The following is a 20,798-nucleotide window of genomic DNA, read 5'->3' on the forward strand; positions in this document are numbered from 1 at the left end:
TTAAATAATAAATATTATTGAAAATTAGTAAAATAATATAAAAATAGCTTTCTTCTGTAATTTTTCCATATTTAATATATACTTCAATTTATTTTTACATAATAAAATATTTAAATTGTTATATAATTTAGGATTAGAATTATAAGTATTTGTAGAAACAATATTCTTAACAATAATCTTGAAATCTATTCTTTTATCAATTTTTTTAATATATGATAAGTTAATTTAATAATGTAAGACTTTTTCCTCTTGTATTCAATTGTAATATAATTGAAACACAAATATAATATATAAAACTTTGTTCAAATAGTAAAAAATTTTAAACATTAACATCTTTGTGTAATAACATAAACATAATATTGTTATAAACAATTAATGAGCCAGAAAACTTCATTATAAATTATAAATATCGCTTTTGTTATGTTTTTTTATTATGTAAAATATGAAACTCATTCGAAAAGAATTTTATTTTCTTTAAAATCAAATAACATACAAATAAGCACTTATCATCATTGATTAGAATATATAAATGAGATCGTGTAATATTTTGTATCTATTAATAATATTTCTATTAATCAATAAAAAAGGAATATTATTTTTTTCCCGCCACATGTTTCGCTCACTCATTGATACGTAGTATCATGTAATTTTATATATGATATAATATATTCAGTCAACTTTATTTTGTAATTTTTATTAGATATTTTTTTATTGGATTTATTATTGAAATAATCAAATTTGCCTAACCTCTCAAATTTATTCAAATTATTAGTCTACTATGCTTCATTGTTTAAATCGTATATAAATAAAAAGCGAAATTTAAAATTGTTATATAATCAATAATAAAACTAGAATTTGTTAAAAGAATTTTTAATTAATTTATCAATGTTAATCGATTAATTTTGGAAGGCGATTGATTTTTAAATTCATTTTGTAATACAACTGTAAAAAAATAATGAATATATAATAGAAAAAAAAAGGAATATGATCTGTATAATTTTCAATATTTCTATATGAATATATACTTAACATATGTTCATGAAACATCCAAATAAACTTTAACCTGATAAGTAATAATTCCATAAGAAAAATAGAAATAAACGACTTTTAATAGCACTTTCAAAGCACTTAAACATAAATATCCATATGGATTATTTATAATTTATGTAAAAATACGGATTTTTAATTTTTTAATTATATTATATGTTTCATGAATATATTTATACTTTAATATATATTCAAAATCATGAAATATATTCAAATCATTCTATTTTATTTCTATTCATTTGATTATATAAAGATTATATAAAGATTATATATATTATATCAAGTATTTTATTAATTTACAGTATTAGTAACATACATACATAATCATATTTCTTTGTTATGTAATAAAATAAATCAGAAAGGAACAAAATATCAATTACATATATCGTCAATATATTTTTACAATTACAATTTCTTTTTAAGAAAAAACTAAAAATATTTATTAACAACTATAGAATATAGAATATTATATATTTTTTCATATAGAATTTTGTATTCTATGTAAAATTAATAATGGATATTATTTTGTTATAGAAATTGTATAATTTGAATATAAATATAAATTTTGGCACATTATTGTTATAAATACAAAAAATGAGTTATTAAATAATTACAATAGTTTTCTCATTCATTATTAGATAAATATCATTAATTACAAAATTATATTTTAGTCCCATAATAGAAACAGATTTCTATAAAATATAATATGTTATAAAAAGTTTATCTAATATTATTAAAAAATAACTGCTATACATTATTTTAAATGGATAATGTATACAATATGTTATACATCATTCAAGTGTCATTATTATAACACTATAAAACTTCATTTATCCGAATGAATTTTATTACAATATTTAGTTTAATTTTCATATTATCTATATGTATCAATATGTATTTCATATATGTACTTACATATGTATATAAAACAATATCATTACAAAAAATACATATATTCATTACAAATTAATGATCATTCGTATTTTGTTTTGAATAATATTCAAATCATATTATTTACAATATATTGAATTATTTCTAGATAAAATGGAATGTATCAGAGTATAGTCAATAAAAATAATTTATATAAATTTAATATAATATAAATGTAGATTCCACATTTTTGTTTAGTAGTATTATCAATTATTATTATTAATATCATTTATTATAAATAATTGAACTCTAACAAAACAAAGAATCAAAGAATAACTATTTGTTATTCTATTATTTAAATTGTCTTATCTTTCAATATATTTGGATAATAGTATACTATATTCCATTTTATTATATTTATATTTTTTTATCATTATTGATTTACAAAAACTATTATTAAATGTATAAGTTACTTTTCTTGTATAAATACATAGAAAATTATATCTTAAATTATAATCTTGTAATAGCTAATCTTTTTTATTTATATTTTGACAAGTATCCATAATTTATGAATAACATTTTTTTATGTATATTTCAGGTACATAATATAGTTACTTTCTAAAAGTAGTACATTTTTCATACATGATGATAATTTCTATTTCTTGAAATTTTATAAATAATTAGAAAAACTTTATTTCAATAGTCTTACCTTAAATTTGCAAATTAATATTTGATATTTTATCAATTTTATATTGAAACTTCCAATTTGTAAAATTTAGATATAATGAAAAACAAAATATAAGATTTTATAATTCTTCAATATTAGATTTTAATAATTTTGGTAATGATGGTACATCTGGTGTCATAAAATTATCTGATGGACAAACTATAGGAAAGACATGATTTAATATAGCATAATAATGAAGTCCAGCTCCTACAGCAACAAAAAGATGCCAAATTGCATGTGCACATGGTATCCTTCCATCAGATTTAAAAAACAATAAGCCAAAAATATAGAGCAATCCACCCAATTTTAATTCAATAATATTATAATAACTATACTGTAAACATTAAAATATATAATTTCAAATAATATTTGAATCATAATATCATATTAATAATTTTAATAATAATGATTTTTTAAAATCTTCTAACTTATAATTGTATACTTACATTAATAATTGCAATACTAGGGCCAATTCCTATAACTAAATAAAAGATTGTTTCTAACATTTTATATTGTTCATGAAAGATTTGTTGATACAATATGCCCACTGTTGCCATAATCCAAATAGCATAACGCATTGCAAATAATATTTCATCGTCTGGGAAATGATCTACATTGAACCAAGGAAAGTAACTTGCAGCAATAAAAATGTAAATCATAGCACGATCACAACGATGTAATGTTTCTTTAAGTTGTCTGTAATATATAATTTATTAAAAGTTTTATTTATTATTCTTAATCTTTGCTTCATAAATATAAAGTTATAAATATTTATATCAAATTAACTTAGAAAATTATATTAGATTGATGGAAAAGTCATATCATTTTTATTTAAATCTACATAAATATATAATAATAGTAAAATTTTAAATAATTGTTTATTATTAATTTATTTTATTAGAATTATATTTTATGTTTATAAAATATTTAATTTTCGTTCAAATTTAAAATTTATAGATTGAATAATTATAGTTATATTGTGTGATGTAAATACAATGTTTGTTTTTAATCAATCATGTTAACTTTGAAAAAATATTTAATATGTTTATTAATAAAAATATTACTAAATAAATATTTATTATATTTTTGAAACAAATGTGAATTATAATTAATAATTTTCCAAATTTCATGATCGAAATTTCAAAGTACATCATATGTAAATGCGTAAGATAAATCTCGATCAAATAGGTACTAATGAAGAATTACATTTTGATAAAATGAAAAAGAAAAAACCTCAATAAAAAATATTTATTAATAAATTATACATATTTTTAAAATGTTTATACAAACTTAAAATAAAAATTTCAAAACTGGATGTACGCTATAGTAAACTGATTTATTTTTTGCATTTATAAAACCGACATTACTTTCCATCAATCGAATAATTACAAGTACCTGTTATTATTGCAGTAATGTACACTGTGAAAAAATGTTGAGACTGTGAAAACAAGGATCAAAGATGTACCATATACATAAGCTGATATTAATTGAGTCCATGTTATAGAACGACGAACCAGTTCCAAGCTACCTATGACAGATGGTACAACCCAAATTCCATGAGTAGTTACATTTGCTATATGTTCTACAGAGGTAGGTGTATATGCTTCATTAGTACATGCTGGAGGATTCATCCATTTTATTCTGCAAAAGTTTTATTAAAGTTTTATATATAGATTTGATAGAATTTCTTTGTTTTATTTTTTTTTAATTTTATTAATTATATGTATATATTTAAAATTATAAAATGTTGAATATATAATTTTATACATATTTATGATAGAAATTTAATTTTAATTGATTTTAAAATAATTGAATAATTTAATATTTTTAAAAATGAGCTTTAATATTCTCAAACTGACATAAGCATAACCTTTTAATTATATATTAAATTTATTATCTTTCTATCTATATATGTCAATATCAAATGCTAATATTATCTGTGATATGGATTATCAATTAATATTTTTAACAAAGGTAAGTTGAATGCATAATAAATGTAGTTTCAATTTTTCAAATCAAATATCGCTAAATAAAATTAATATAATGTTAAAAATTTTTGTGTTATGATTGATATACATAATTACGAAATGATTAACTAATAATTATTTAGAAAGTTAAAATTAAAGAATTGTTAACATTTATTCAAACGAAAGAATATTTTTAAAAATATAAAAATTTTACTATTATACATAGTTCATTATCATATTCATTGTCTTATGATAGTTGGCAAATAATTTATAGTACTCGAACTTATTCTTCAACGGTGTTACATTTCAGTGGTAAACTTGGTTAGCTTAAGAAAAACTAATTATATAGGATATCATTATTTCATCGTATTTCATTTTCATTATTCCATATCAAGATACGATTATTCTTTCTTAACTTATATTCTTATTATTATATATTTATTATATATATTAATATTATATATATTTATTATATATCATATTATTATTATTATATATTATATAATATTAATAAATTTGATATATTTTTTATTTTTAATTAAATTTAAGAATATATTTATATTATAGAAAAAATAAAATTAATATTTTAATATGTTTAATTATATATTTTCAATTTTTTATTTATGTATAAAATTTTCACTTAATCCAAATTTTAATAAATTATTAAATCCAACTTTAATAAAAATATCTAACATATATTGCATATATTGCATGAATATTTACATATATCTGATTATATATTTTTTTAAGTTTAGAATTTTAAAAAATAATTATAATTTAATACAATAGTAAAATTTATTACCTAACCTAACGATTTCAATGACTGAAATCTTATTGGATTGAATTTTTTTAATTAAATTGATGTATATATATAAATATATAATAAATATATATGTCATGTTTTTATTTTTTAATTTGCGAAATATAAACAAAACAATCTTGAACTATAATAAATATTGATAATCTCGTGCTTATCATATGTAGCAATTAAAAATTTTGAAAATAGAGAAAATGAAGATAGAATAATAAATATAAATAAGATATTAATATTAAATATAAATGTAATACATAAGTATCAATAATTCAATATCGATAGACTCTTATAATAATATTATTCTATTAATTGAAAGTTTAAATTGTCTTTGATTCAATATCTTTATTGTTAAAATAAAAGACGAATTAATTAAAAGTAAAATAGAAAAAAAAAATATTTATTAAATTATTTTCAGGTCTACCCAATTGTATACATAATCTAAATTGATTATCTACGTAATTATCTATGTAATCAAAATATCATGTATTTGTTATCATTTTCAACAGAAAAATCTCAATAAAATATAAAAAATAAACTAATTTTATAGTTTTTATTTAAAAAGTTACGATGAAGTTTTGACATTTCAAATAAATAAAATTTATAAAGAAAGATGATTAATGAGACAGCATAGGAATAAAGGGAATATTCCTTTCCGTAATATTCACTCATCAACACATGATGGTGAAGTATTTTATTTATGGATGTAATATATACAATTAATTGCGTGCCCATACGTACATTTCTAACATGCTTTAAATTATTTATAATTTAATAAATGTATTTTAATTATTTTCGTTTAACTATTATCTTGATGTCTAGAATTAATCTAAAGATGTATTATATTTTTACATCCTATATGCACGAATAGAATTAATTAGAATATTAACCTATAATAATAATACCTAGAATATAACCTATATATCCTAAAATTGAAATATTTCAATTTTTAAAAATATTTCAAAAGTATAAATTGTTAAAAAAAAAACTCAAAAAAATATTAATGAAATAAGAAAAATTTAGGAAAATATTTTGAAGCATGAATAAAAATTTAAAAATTAGTTATGAATATATTCAATTATATTTATAATTTAAATCAAATTTTATTTTATTTGAAAACATGAAAATAATTAAAAGTAAATAAAATAATAATAATTTCATTACAATTTACAATTATATAATAAATTAACATATTTTTTTTAATAATTTTAAAGTATTCAATAAACATTGATTAATATTAAGTGGTACAAATAAATTGTACGTTCATCGAACTTTGAGCGATCTAATATATGATGGTATATGTTAAATTGAACTTTAGAACTGTTTGTTTAAAATTGATTATTTTTTTTCGAAAATAAAACTTTATAATATATACATAAAATTTTATATATAATGAAATTTTAAATTAAAAATTTGAATAATCTTTTTTTGATTAGCATATTTTAAAAATCTATAATAGTTATAAAATATTGAAATATAGTATAACAAAATATATTATAGTACTTACATATGTACCTAAAATATAAACTAATATATATGATTGATTATTATTAAGATAAATATCACATAAAAATTTATTAGATTTTTTTCATATTTTATAATAATATATAAATAATAAAAATCATGTAAAATTTTCTTAGATTTTCTTTCTTCAAAAGATTTTGCTTTCACCAAATTAAATATTTCATGAACAAATGACAATAAATTATAGAATATGTAACATGAAATATACTTACAATGAATAGCAATTACATTTATTGTGTGATTAACTATCGTAGAATTAGGATTAAATTACATCTTTATTGTTCCGAGAATTGTTAGAATAGTACATATCTTTGGCTCATGCATCTCAAAGAACACTGAACATGAGAGTGCAAAATAACATAACTAGATTATATATGTATATATATTTATATTATTGTACTTATTTTTTCAAAATTACTTCAAAATTAAAAACCTAAGATTATATAATATATATATAAGATTATTTATATAAGTAATTTTTTTATTTTATTACCAAGCAAAAAATATACAGATTAGTTCATTATTATTGATAAAACAAAATAATATAAATTTTGATAAATAAATTTCTTAATGGAAAATAAATATAATTAAATAAAAAATCTAGAATAAAATTTTTATAATTGAAATTTTCTTTTCATTCAACAAATTATATTACATACAATACAATAGTCACTATATATACAATAAATTATACATATAATTATATTTTATATATATATATACACACACATCAACAATTAATAATTTAAATTATATTTTTTATCATTTTTATTTTAAAATCTATAATTGTAAATTTTAAGAAAACAGTCAAAATAAATAATTCTAAAGAGAGTTTTATTTTTTGTTTTTTCTGCAATAAACAAATACAATAGATTCATTTTTTATAATATAAAAATTTATTAATTATTTACACATATATATATTATAAGAATAATGATTTAATATGTATTAGGTTATGTGTATGTATATAATGTATTAAGTCTATATATAATTATTTTTAAATAAATATATAGAAAAAGCAAAAAAACAAAAAATTTCCTCTGAATAAAAATGAAATCTGAATATGTTAAAATACATAAAATATTCGTTTAATTATTCTTATTATTTAAAATTATTTTCATTATTTCATTATTTACATATTTATTTATTTATATGAAAAATTGTTCTTGAAAAAATATTATATATGTATTTATATATTTTATTAAATTTTTAATATAAATTTATACATTTTTTGATTTCTTGATATAATTGATTAAAATTGAAATATAAAAACATTTTTTTATTTATTATTATATTTATCATTATATTAAATCACACCATCACATCATTCTTTTAAGTAAAATTTAAAAATTTTAATTAAAATTTTTTATATTTTTTTATATCTTAAAGAAAATATTTATATTAAATTTAATAAATGTTATTAAATAATTTATACATAAATTATACTTATTTTAATTTTTTATATATTATTAAAATTGCATATACGTGTATATATATATATATATCATATATATATATATATCAAATATGCATACAATATATTTTGTATATGCAATTCAAAGAGAGTATAAAGTCCAATCTGTTTATACATATTTTTATATCTGTTTATACATTGCTTAGTAACAAGCAAGTAAAAATTGAATTAAAAGGATTTTAGAAATTGTTAAAGAAAACTTAAAAGAATTTTAGAAAAGTTAAAGGAATTTCAAATATAAATTAAATTATTTATCCTTATTATTATTTTATTATTAATTTTCTTAAAAAAAAAAACATTTTCTTAGATCATAAATATATTTTGATTAAAAAAAATAACTGAAATTGAATGCATTATGCTATTTTATTTCTTTTAAATTTAATAAAGAAAATGAATATTGTTGATTATTAATTTTTAAGTTCATTATTATTTTAATTAAAAATATTTTCATTAATGATTTTAATAATTATTATTATAAAAATAATTTTTTAAAATAATAAAATATAAAAATCAAAATAAAAAAAAATTTTGAGAAATAGCTATTTGATGAGTTATTTATATATTTATGAAATTTATAAAACATTGAAAATTCTTTTTATTATTTCTTAATGTAAATTTTACTATTTATAAATTTATAATTATACATATAAAATATACATATAAAATATATACATATAAAATATAATTATTTCTACAATAAAATTTAAAATAATAAATATATTTAAAAAAAAGAGTAGAATAAAAAAAATAGTGAATATATAAAATATCACAGAATAATATAATAAGCTATTAAAAATCATTTATAATATCAAAATTATACTCTTAATAAAACAATATTACTATTATTCAATAAACAAAATTAAATTAAATAAATAATATTACTATTTAAAATAAATTTTTAGTAAAATTTCATTTAAATGATTTTTATAGAAAATTGTGTTTAAAATTTAAAATGTACCTAATATATTATTTAATTTAGTCATATATAAATATATAGTTGCATGTTAAATGTATTTTAAATTTATATATCATGTACATAATATATCAAATATTTTATAATAATCATAACATGAACCATATGAGAAAACATCAATAATTCCTAAAAATATAAAATAAATATTAATTTTTAATATTTTTACAATTTAATATATTTACTTGAATTGTATTTTTATAAATGTAATGATATTATAATTAAATATATAAATGAATAATATAAAAACTGCTTAATAAACAGAATTTTATAAATTTATAATAATAAATAAATTAAAAATCTTTAAATTATCTTATAAATATAAAAAATTAGAATTAAGTAAATGTTAATATATAAGTTCTCATAATATCTACTTGACAATTTATATTTGATGATAATAAACATTTTCCAAAATATAATAAAATTGATTTGAAGATATAATTCTATATGATTTAGATGTTACATAAATAATATTAATTGAAAAAAGTTTTTATCCATCCACTTATAAGCACATAGCATTGCATTCCATTTATGTAAATATGCCCGATTAAAGTATTCAATACATGCAATGTTTTTTTACTAATACATAATTGGAAAATATAATTTAGGAAATTTATTTGAAGAGAATAAAAATAAAAATGCATAAATATAACTTTTCTTTTTTTATTGAACAAAAATACTTTTCTGTTATACAACAATTATGCACATTCTTAGGTTTCTTATATAAAAGTGTTAAATTCAGTTATATTATGAAAATAAACTTCTAAGGTTTCATTCAGATACAAGAATATAATACTATATAACATAATATAACATGCTACATTAAAGTATTATTTTTTATAGCATTTTAATAAAGATAAAAACCAAATAAGAATAAAAGCCAAAATTTAAATACATAAAATTTAAAATATATAAAATATCATGCAAAAATGAAACATTATTAATTACTTTTCTAATAACGTTATACATTAATTCAAATAGCCATTACTTCACTAGTTGCATAAGTTAAGCGAATTAAAAAGATATTAGAAAGATATGTAGACAGGTTAACATTTGTTAATTGATATAAATTATTACATCTTACTCTTTAATACGTTGGAATTGTAAAAGATTTTTTATTGGTGCTGCAACAAATTGATGAAGACCAAATATATCCATATTTTCCAAGATTACAGTAAATTTAAATATGTAAAATCTTAATATAACCAATTTGAGGATTAGTATTAAAATATTAATTTACACGATAATTATTTATTTTTTATCTCATGCTTCATACTTTCACATTATACGCACAAAATAAATATTAATGGAACTAATAAATCTTTCATACCAAATAAACTAAACATTCACATTTAACACTACCGCTACTATTGCTGTAGCACTACTGAACACTCTTTAAGTATTATGACGAAGATAAAAGTATACAACTACAAAGCATATGTGTGATATGTGTATATATATGTGTGCATTTATACATATATTATATATATATATATATATATATCATATACATATATATATATATTAGATATACTATCAAAAAAACTACAATAAAACTTATTACTTTAACAATTCTTCTAATTTATAATCACTATAGAATTATAAATTTATTTATTTAAATAAATTTAAAGAAATTAATTAATTTTTATTAATTTATAATTATAAAATATATATTATAAAATATATAATTATATTGACATAAATAATATTGATACAAGATTAATGAAAAGCTGAAATGTTTAATCAGTAATATTTTTACAAAATAATGTAGAAATAAATATATATATATATAAATAATTGAAATTGTTTTCAATTTTTCAATAAATAGTATATATTTTACATAATATATTAATATAAATTATAAATTTCTTTATTTATTTTTTTTTAGTAATATATTATAACTTGTGAATAATTATTAAAAAATAAAGCATTCAATATCCGTTGTTCCGAAATATTTTTTTCATACTTTATTTAATTAAATTAAATAAAATATAATTTTAAAAAAATAAGTTTTACAAATTAAACAAAATTATATTTTATTGAGATATGAGATAATTAATTATATAATTAATTTTTTATATTTTTATAATACTTATTAGATTTGATAAAACATTATAAATCTCAAGAAAATAACAAATAATTTTATAAATACAATCACATATACCAGAAATTTTAATTAAACAATATAATAAAAAATATTATAGTATTTTTTCATTATTTATAATAATTTTTAATTGTTGTGATAATAAATGTATTAAATAGAATTTGATGTTTCAGTTTCATCATTCCGTAAATTTAACATAGACTGTCAGCTGTTCGATACATGGAACGATGGACATGTATCAAGCAATATACAGTATACTGCATCATATAGTCACTTCTAGGAATCGTCGACATTGAGTTCGACATCTGTTCACAAATCTTGTATAAGCGTGCGCGTGCGTGTATTTGTATTAGCGTATGTGCAAGAAAGAAGAAAAACAGATAAAAAAAAAGCAATAAAAATAAAGAGAGAAAAATATATAAAAAGAAATTAAGAAAGAAGCGGATAAAGTGTTCTTACGCGGACCGTCTGTGCGATTTATGCAAAATCTCGTGCATAACGTGGATGTATTGACACAGGGCTTAAAATACAGTATATCAGGACTAATGAACCTCGCAAATCAAACTACTGATCCTCAAAGTCGTGTTTTCTTTGTTAACTTCAATCAGGATTGCACGTAAGTGTTGCATTTTCGTTTGTGAAGACATTGTCCTTTGTTCACTAACCTTACTTTTATTTTATTATTCAAATAAAATATTTTTTAAGAAATAAGTTATAAATATTTATCTTACATATTAATTTATCTTTATTTCTTTTATTATATATAATATTATGTTTGTATTATTGCATTTCTTGTAATGTTTCGGTTACGTATGTTATTCCTTTACCTATTAATTACGTGTTATTGATGTAATTATGATTTAAATTGAATATATTGTACATCAGAAAAATTTCTATATGCATTGTTTTTATCTTGTTATTTCTTTAGTTGTTCTATCTTATCTTAAAATAAAAAGTTATTATTTTTTTCTTAATTTATATTTCTATTGTAATTGATTAATACATAATATTCTATATTTTAATATTGATAAATTTTATATAATAATTATCAATATACAATAATTATTAATATATTTATTTTTTTCATATAATTTGATATTATTGATTTAATAATAATAATTTTATATAAAATTTATTTTAGATCTTTGGCAGTAGGATCAAAGTCAGGCTACAAACTTTTTTCTTTAGTCTCTGTTGATCATCTTGAAAAAATATATGAAAATGGTAACAAATTTTTATAAATTTATATAAATATTGAAATATAACAATATAAAATAGATATTGAAACTTCTGTTAGTCGTTATAGTTAACCTTTTTTTATATTTTAAGAATTTCATAATTTAGTATTTATATTATCATCTTTTTTTAATGTATCTTTCATATTTTTTATTATATTTTTTATATAGATAATTTTCTTAATTATACATAATTATATAAACTATAGATACTGAAGACATATACATTGTTGAACGACTATTCAGCAGCAGTCTTGTGGCAGTAGTTAGTTTAAGATCACCTCGTAAACTTAAAGTTTGTCACTTTAGAAAAGGCACTGAAATTTGCCATTATAGTTATTCTAATACTATCTTAGCTGTGAAACTCAATAGAGCAGTAAGTTTTTTTATATTTTAATAAGATAATTAGAAAATAATAAAACTAATAATATAATAATAGAAACTAGTTTGTATTTTTGACCTTTTGAATAATAAATAAAATAAATCACAAAAAAATTAGATAATAATTTAATTATAAGATATAGCAATTTTTCAGTGGCTGATTCAATGTAATGATTTTGGATATAGATTAGTTATGATAAAAAGTTCAATAAATAAAAAGAAATTTAGTAAAAAATTTTTATGTAAATTATAAAGATAAAGATTTTACATATAAAATTTTCATACAAATAAGTTTCTATTAATAATTATAATAATAATAATAATATGTATTTCTCTTTAATATATAATTTAATTAAATATAAATATTTATATTATAAAATAATATAAATTTGCAGAGATTAGTGGTATGTTTGGAAGAATCATTATATATTCATAATATAAGAGATATGAAAGTATTACATACAATTCGAGATACTCCACCTAATTTAGCAGGTCTGTGTACATTATCAATAAATAGTGATAATTGCTATTTAGCTTATCCAGGCTCAAACACAATTGGTGAAGTTCAAATATTTGATGCAATTAATCTTGTAAGTATTATAAAAAATCTTTAAAAAAATAACATTAATACATTTAATTGTTTTATTTTTTTGTATTGTTTTAGCAAGCTAAAACTATGATTCCTGCTCATGATAGTCCATTAGCAGCACTTGCATTTAGTCCTAATGGTACCAAAGTAGCTACTGCTTCTGAAAAGGGTACTGTAATCAGAGTTTTTCATGTAAGTTTAATTATTTATATAATATTAATTATTTTTTCAAAAAATTTAAATATATTGCTAAAAATGTTTTATATCTCTAAAGGTTCATGATGGTACAAAATTATTTGAATTCCGACGTGGAGTTAAACGATGTGTATCTATAAGCAGTCTTGCTTTTAGTGTGGATTCTATGTTCCTTTGTTGTTCAAGTAATACTGAAACAGTACATATTTTCAAATTGGAAGAACCAAAGGAAGCGTATGTAATATGTCATTATTTGATGTTTTGAAATTATTATTATATTTAAATTTTGTTTTATTATTCATAATTATAGATTACGACAAACAGCAGAAGAATCACAAACTTGGATGGGATATTTAACAAAAGCTGTATCTGCATCAGCTAATTATTTGCCATCACAAGTAACTGATGTTTTTAATCAAGGACGTGCCTTTGCTAGTGTCCACTTGCCATTTCAAGGATTAAAAAATGTTTGTGCCATCACAGTGTAAGTTCAATCAAATTAATATTTACTATAAATATATAAATAGGTATATTTTTTTTAAATGTATATATATTTTTTATTATGTAGCGTACATAAAGTACTTAGGTTGTTGGTGGCTAGTGCTGAGGGATATTTGTATGTTTATAATTTGGATTCAACAGAAGGTGGAGATTGTACATTATTAAAGCAACATAGGTTTGTATTTTTAATTAATTTTATATTTAATATTTTTAATTTTTAACATTGTATTTTTAATGATTAAATAAAATATAATATTATTTTTTAATAATTACAATTAATAATATTATAATTTAATCAAAATAAACTATTTTTAATCTAATCAATATTTAATTAAATTGATTAACATAAGAATATTAAATATTATAAATAATTAACTATAATAATTATTATGTATGACAATTATGCCATTTGGTATATTCTTTAATCAAACTTGTATAACTTAAAATATTCAAATGAGCAAATAACTTTCAATTCTTCTTTTCCTTTTTGTCGAATTAATTTCTAAAATTAAAAGTTAATCATTAAAATTCTTAAATAGAAAACTCATATTTATAATAAATTAAAATAAATTATTTTACATTCTTTTATAGTTGAAAGATTAATTCAATAAGAAAGAACAGAATTATATATTTGTATATATTTTGTAATTATATATTGTATATTTGTATATTTGTATATTTATTAATTTGTATATATTATATATTTGTATATTTTTATTACTTTTAACAAATTTTATTTGTAATTCCATATTACAAGATAAAAATGGAATTTTTATAAACTATGTTAAATCAGATTATAATTAATCTATTTTATTTAATTAATTTTCTAAGTTTTCTAATTATAAATAATATATTATATATTATTTATATTATATATAAATAATAAAATATTATTAAATAATAAATTACATTTATAGATTAGATGGTAAACGAGATGAAGTAGACTGTGCTAGTGTATCTACAGCAGGATTAGGATCTGGAGAACCTCCTTCAGGAACGACTGTACAAATAGTACAAAATACAGGTATGATATAAATATTTTATATCATATTAAAAGTAATATAGATTTTACAATAGAGCGAGTTGACGATAAAGATATATCATTCACGTGAAATTGACATTATATGCTTTATATTATTTGTGTGTATCTATGTGTATTTGTGCGCGTATGTACGTATGCGTATGAATGAAAATTTGTTACAATTTAACGTTATTTACAATTTTTATTTTAAAATAAGATAATTTTCAAACATCATTATTTTTTAAAATATTTATAGATTATATATTCTTTTTTATTACAATTTTAACTGTATATATAGCATTTGCACAAACTATGATTGTATATATTTTAATATAAATATTTTAATGAATATGTTCATCTATTTTTACATAACATGACATATGTTGTAATTACAATAACATAAATTTATTAACGAAATTGTATATTTACAGGAATAAGTGAATATTATACTTATTTTTAACAATATAAATTTCAAAACATTGGAGTGTTTACATAACATAAAACATAAATGATTTCATTATATATATTATAATGAAATTAAAAAATATATATAAATTATAGATTTAATTTTTTAATTTTAATTTTACAAATTAATCACATATTAAAATTAATTTTTCTACATATATATATATATATATATATATATATATATATATAATGAATATAAATTATATTGAAATATTGAAAGACAATTTTAATAATATAAAAATTTTAATAATAACAAGAAAAATAAAAACTTTAATAAATGAATAAATTTTTAATGAAATAGTGGATGATGTTTTTGATAATAGCATATTTTTTCTAATTTTGCATAAAATTTTTTATTTCTTTGTATCAAAATATATCTTTGTATATTATACAAATCATAAATATCTATTTAAAGCAATAGAAATAAAAATATAAATGTTGAGACTTTGAGTTTTTAGTTTTTATTTCAAAACTTTTCTTTTTATATTTTTAATAATAATCAAGATACTTTGTACATGCAAAAGTATAAAATATACATGTGATGAATAATTTTTCCATTATTATCCATTTTATATTATACAAAATAATGTTTCAAAAAATTTTAAAAATATTAATTTAATTATGCTTTTTCTACTATATGTAATTTAATTGATTTTGAGATATTGTTTCAAATAATTTGATTTATAATATATGATATAAATATGATTTATAATAAAATATATAAACATTAAAAGTTATTTAAAAATGTATCAAGTTTGAAATTTGAAAATAATGTTTCTAGTTTTAATGAAATTTAATTATTTTTGTATTTAATTATTTTCAATTTTTGAGATTTAATAAAATTGAAAATGAGATATAATTAAATAAATACCATTTATCTAAAATCCTTTATTCTTATACTATTTATCATTTTTATTTTATTTACTTTATATTTTCTCTTTCCTTGCTTCTAAACCCTCTCAAATTAAGCAACTTCTTTAGGGGCTAAAGGGGGGGCCCCAATAATTGACTTTACTTGATGTAATTTTTTTCTTTTTATTATCCACTGAAGCCTGCATAAATAGCTACGCGGGTGTGTTGCGCGGCCGTTCGCCAGACTCCATGTCAGGTACTAGTATATTCTCTATTCTGTCCCTTGCTTTTTTTCACTCTCATTTTCCATATACATTCTATTTAAGAATTCTTCTGTAATGTTTTTACTATAATATTTGTTACAAATATTTTATTCCAAATAGCTTTTTTTTTTTTAATGTATATATTTACACATAGTAATGATTTAAGATCATTTAACATATTCGTTTAAGAGTAAAATTTGTATTTTTTTTGCAAATGGAAACTGTGTTGAGATTCACTTCAGAATCATTTTCAATGCATTATCCACTAGTGAAAAATAATTCTGACGAATTTTATTCTTAAATGAATATGTACTTAAAAAAAAAGAGTGAAAATAACACTTTTTACATGGTTTGGGTACTAAATCTTGTAATATATATTTACTAAAAATCTAATGATTAATCAAATTTTAAACTACTTGTTACATTAAAATTGAAAAGCTTTTAATAAGCAATTATTTGAAAGCAATAATTAAAATTACTTTTGCACATAAATTTTATTTTTTTTAAAATTATCAGAAATGAAGATCTGCACATCCAAATTTCATATTTATTATAATTTCAGAAAGAATAAATTTTTTTAATTATTGAGATATTTTAAAACATAAATAAATACAAATAAGATATTTAAAAATATAAAATTAATAATTAATATAAAAATAATTTTAAAAAATTCTTATAATGTTTTAATAAATTAAATATATTAGTTAAATTTTATTAAATAATTTATATTTATAGTTTTGGTTGATTTATAATTAAATAATCTGTAATGATATAAAATAATTGCAAATAAAATAGTTTACTAATCAAATTTATATTTTAAATACAATATTATAAAACTATAATCGAGAAAATATTGAATATTAACAATCATTAACAAATATTTCAATTATGTTTTAATTATGTTATTAAATATTATATTATTTCAAAAGGATGATAGAAACAGTGATAAAAGAAATATTTTTCCAATTTTTTTAATTAAAATTTTTAAGTAAATATGTCATGTATTTCATTGAATTTCAATCATACATCTTTATCGTTACATCCGCTAAAATGATTATTAATTTAAATTATGACTGAAGTACATAAATGGATTTATAGAGTCAGAGAAGTATCACGAGATGATAGCAGCAACTGAGAGTCCACCAGGATTTTCGGGTTCCTTCCGTTTAAAAGATGATGCAGAATTTCCACCTGTTACACAAAGGACGGATTGAGTGTAATAATTCAGGCATATCAATAATGAATGAAAATAAATTATATCTAACAGTGATTGAAATTAGGACACTGAGTACAGGTCAAACTATGAATCTATGATCATAGCTATAATTTGTTGCAAATTCAAAAAAAGCAACAAATTCTTTTTTAACGAAATATTATAAAAAAAAAACAGTGATGACTTTGTATGAGTTATATAAATATTAAAGCTATCATATAACTAGATGTTCACATCATATCAGAAGTTAATAACTTGAAAGAATTATTATGATATTTTTGGTTACAATTTTTCAAGTCAGTATTTTATATTAGAACTTTATTATCATCAATAGCATGCAATTGATTTTAGAAAGTTTAGTAATTTAATAATGGTTATGGTTATGGCAATGCTTAAAAAAATTATGAAAACTCAAGCTAAATATGCTTGATAACATATAGTAAGAATGTTTAATGTAAACTTATGTGAAACCATATGTCCACATTTAAGTATTTTTACTATGAATTATTAATACAATGATTATAGTAAAATATTATATACATTAGACATGATATAGAAAAAAATTTTTTTTCAGTATATAATATTCTTATTGTGAATATCTTGTATTTCTTTTTACTAGATTATTATATTTTATAATTATATATTGTCATCTTCTGTGTTCATTGATAATAAAACTTACTTTTTTAAGAAATAGTAAAGAAAATGAAAAAATTATGAAATTAATATTTTATAAACAGTATAATACTTACGTGTTTTAAAAAAATTTTCCACTGATATTTTCCAAAAATTAAATATTCTGAAATATTTGTGATAAAAAATATTTCATGTTTTGTTTATATATGAAATAGTTCATATAGTGTATAAACGTAAAAAATAGATTTATATAAATAGTTACAATATAAAATATAATGAATTTCATTATATTTGAATTTTTTATTAAATTCAAATTATTTTAGATATAAAATATATGATTGCGTATATATAAAACTACTTTTTAAAAAATAATATGGTTAAATGCCATTTGTTAAAAATACTAAAAAAAAAATTTCTTTTTAATTATTATACTTTATTCAATGTATAATAACATAATTGTTGGAGTGCGTTTTTAGTACTATTGTTTATTAAAAAATGGAACATATTTCATTATTATTCATGTTTCTTTGGGAATATTTAATTCAAAATATAATATTTACCAATTTCTTCATATATTGATTATATGATTTAAAATTTTCCTACATTAGCATCAATTAATTTAAAAATTTATTATATCCTTACATGTATTATGTATAATGATAGATTATGGCATTTCTGAAACTATATCATAAAATCTAAATTTCTTATATTCTGTTAATTTTATTTTTTCTTTATTATTATTTCTTATTTAAATATTCATTTTGCTTGCTCTCTTTATATTTATTATAAACTTAATATTTGTCTTTATTTTTTAATATTACAGAAAGGATAAAAGAAAAATTCAGAATATCATATTTACATAATATTTGTAATTAAATATCTTTATACGTTACAATTGATGTGTTGTCTGTAACCCTTATTATTTTATGTTGATATTGCATTAAAATAATATTTTTATATATCTTTTATTATGAAATGTTTTAATTAATAATATATACTTAAGGTAGAAACTGATTTTGTTATTTCATTGATTTTACATATCTTTATGTAATTTTGAATGTTTCATTATGATAAAATTTTGTCCTCAATGCTTTAATTTAAGGGTGCGGGCAACATATATTAATTAGAATAATAATATTATTTTTAAAAAATAGGTAATCTATGTAATTTTTGCGAATACTGCAAATGTTATAGACCCATAATGTCTTTCGGTGCTTTTGTATGAATGTAATGTCTTGTTTAGTAATTAATTTTACTTTTATAAAATAAGTAATATTAAAAATGTAAATACGCATATATATAATAAATTTTTAAGTACTGATATTGCATATAAAATTTTTTATGAATATATGTGTAATTATGATGATGCATCAAACAAAAAAATAATTTTTAATGATATAAAAACATTTAATCTTTCTAAATTTTGTGTTATGAAATAATTATGTTATTAAATATGATATTAAATTTTTATATAATAAAATATTATTCTATTATGATAATCTTTACTTATTTTATAATTTAATGCAATTCTAACTTTAATGTTTTTTTAAAAATGTGTCGTTATAATTCCACTGAAAGTATTAAATGAAATTGAGAAATTTTACAACATTAGTATACTTTTAAGAAAATGAAAACAAACGATTAAATGAAATCAAATAAAAAAAAAAAAAAAATGAATTAATCTAAGTTGTGAATGCAAAGTATAACAACATATTTAAAAAATTATTTAGTTCCACTTGTTCTTTACATTTGTTTTCAATATCTATGTAAATATTTTAATAAATATTTAAAAAGAATGTATAGAAAAAAATGTAAGTTAATTATAGTTAAAAATATTTCATAATTATATTTCATAATTTGTATTAAAGTTTGCAAGAAAATAAATAATAAATAATTTTATCTAATACGAATAATTTGACAATCCATTATTATAAATGTAAAAATAAGCAACAT

At 17.9% G+C, this 20,798-nt stretch overlaps 2 protein-coding genes across 10 annotated transcripts; one reads left to right on the forward strand and one right to left on the reverse strand.

The window, feature by feature from the left end:
• Window positions 1–1,317: 1,317 nt before the first annotated feature.
• LOC100866102 (monocyte to macrophage differentiation factor 2) lies at window positions 1,318–10,822 on the reverse strand. Of its 8 annotated transcripts, XM_086917640.1 has the most exons (5): window positions 10,721–10,822; window positions 10,475–10,514; window positions 4,040–4,285; window positions 3,091–3,340; window positions 1,318–2,978 (listed from the first exon to the last, which is right to left on the reverse strand). In XM_086917640.1, exons 1-5 carry the CDS (start codon window positions 10,734–10,736, stop codon window positions 2,724–2,726), a joined length of 807 nt encoding a protein of 268 aa, XP_086773766.1. In that variant the 5' UTR covers window positions 10,737–10,822; the 3' UTR covers window positions 1,318–2,723. The 8 variants fall into 8 exon arrangements, with proteins under 8 accessions (XP_086773766.1, XP_012339795.1, XP_086773769.1 ...); XM_012484341.3 differs by having other exon boundaries at window positions 10,475–10,813; XM_086917643.1 differs by lacking the exon at window positions 10,475–10,514 and having other exon boundaries at window positions 10,721–10,782.
• Window positions 4,095–20,166, forward strand: Atg18a (Autophagy-related 18a). 2 transcript variants are annotated; one of them, XM_086917638.1, is made up of 12 exons: window positions 4,095–4,234; window positions 11,668–12,110; window positions 12,636–12,718; window positions 12,939–13,105; window positions 13,506–13,700; window positions 13,775–13,891; window positions 13,974–14,128; window positions 14,205–14,378; window positions 14,463–14,570; window positions 15,313–15,419; window positions 16,936–16,992; window positions 18,098–20,166. In XM_086917638.1, exons 2-12 carry the CDS (start codon window positions 11,974–11,976, stop codon window positions 18,211–18,213), a joined length of 1,416 nt encoding a protein of 471 aa, XP_086773764.1. In that variant the 5' UTR covers window positions 4,095–4,234; window positions 11,668–11,973; the 3' UTR covers window positions 18,214–20,166. The 2 variants fall into 2 exon arrangements, with proteins under 2 accessions (XP_086773764.1, XP_086773765.1); XM_086917639.1 differs by lacking the exon at window positions 16,936–16,992.
• Window positions 20,167–20,798: the final 632 nt, after the last annotated feature.

Source organism: Apis florea, unplaced genomic scaffold, assembly GCF_048593485.1.
Source record: "Apis florea isolate Af1SG1 unplaced genomic scaffold, ASM4859348v1 contig_2272_pilon, whole genome shotgun sequence".
In the NCBI taxonomy this organism is placed as follows: domain Eukaryota; kingdom Metazoa; phylum Arthropoda; class Insecta; order Hymenoptera; family Apidae; genus Apis; species Apis florea.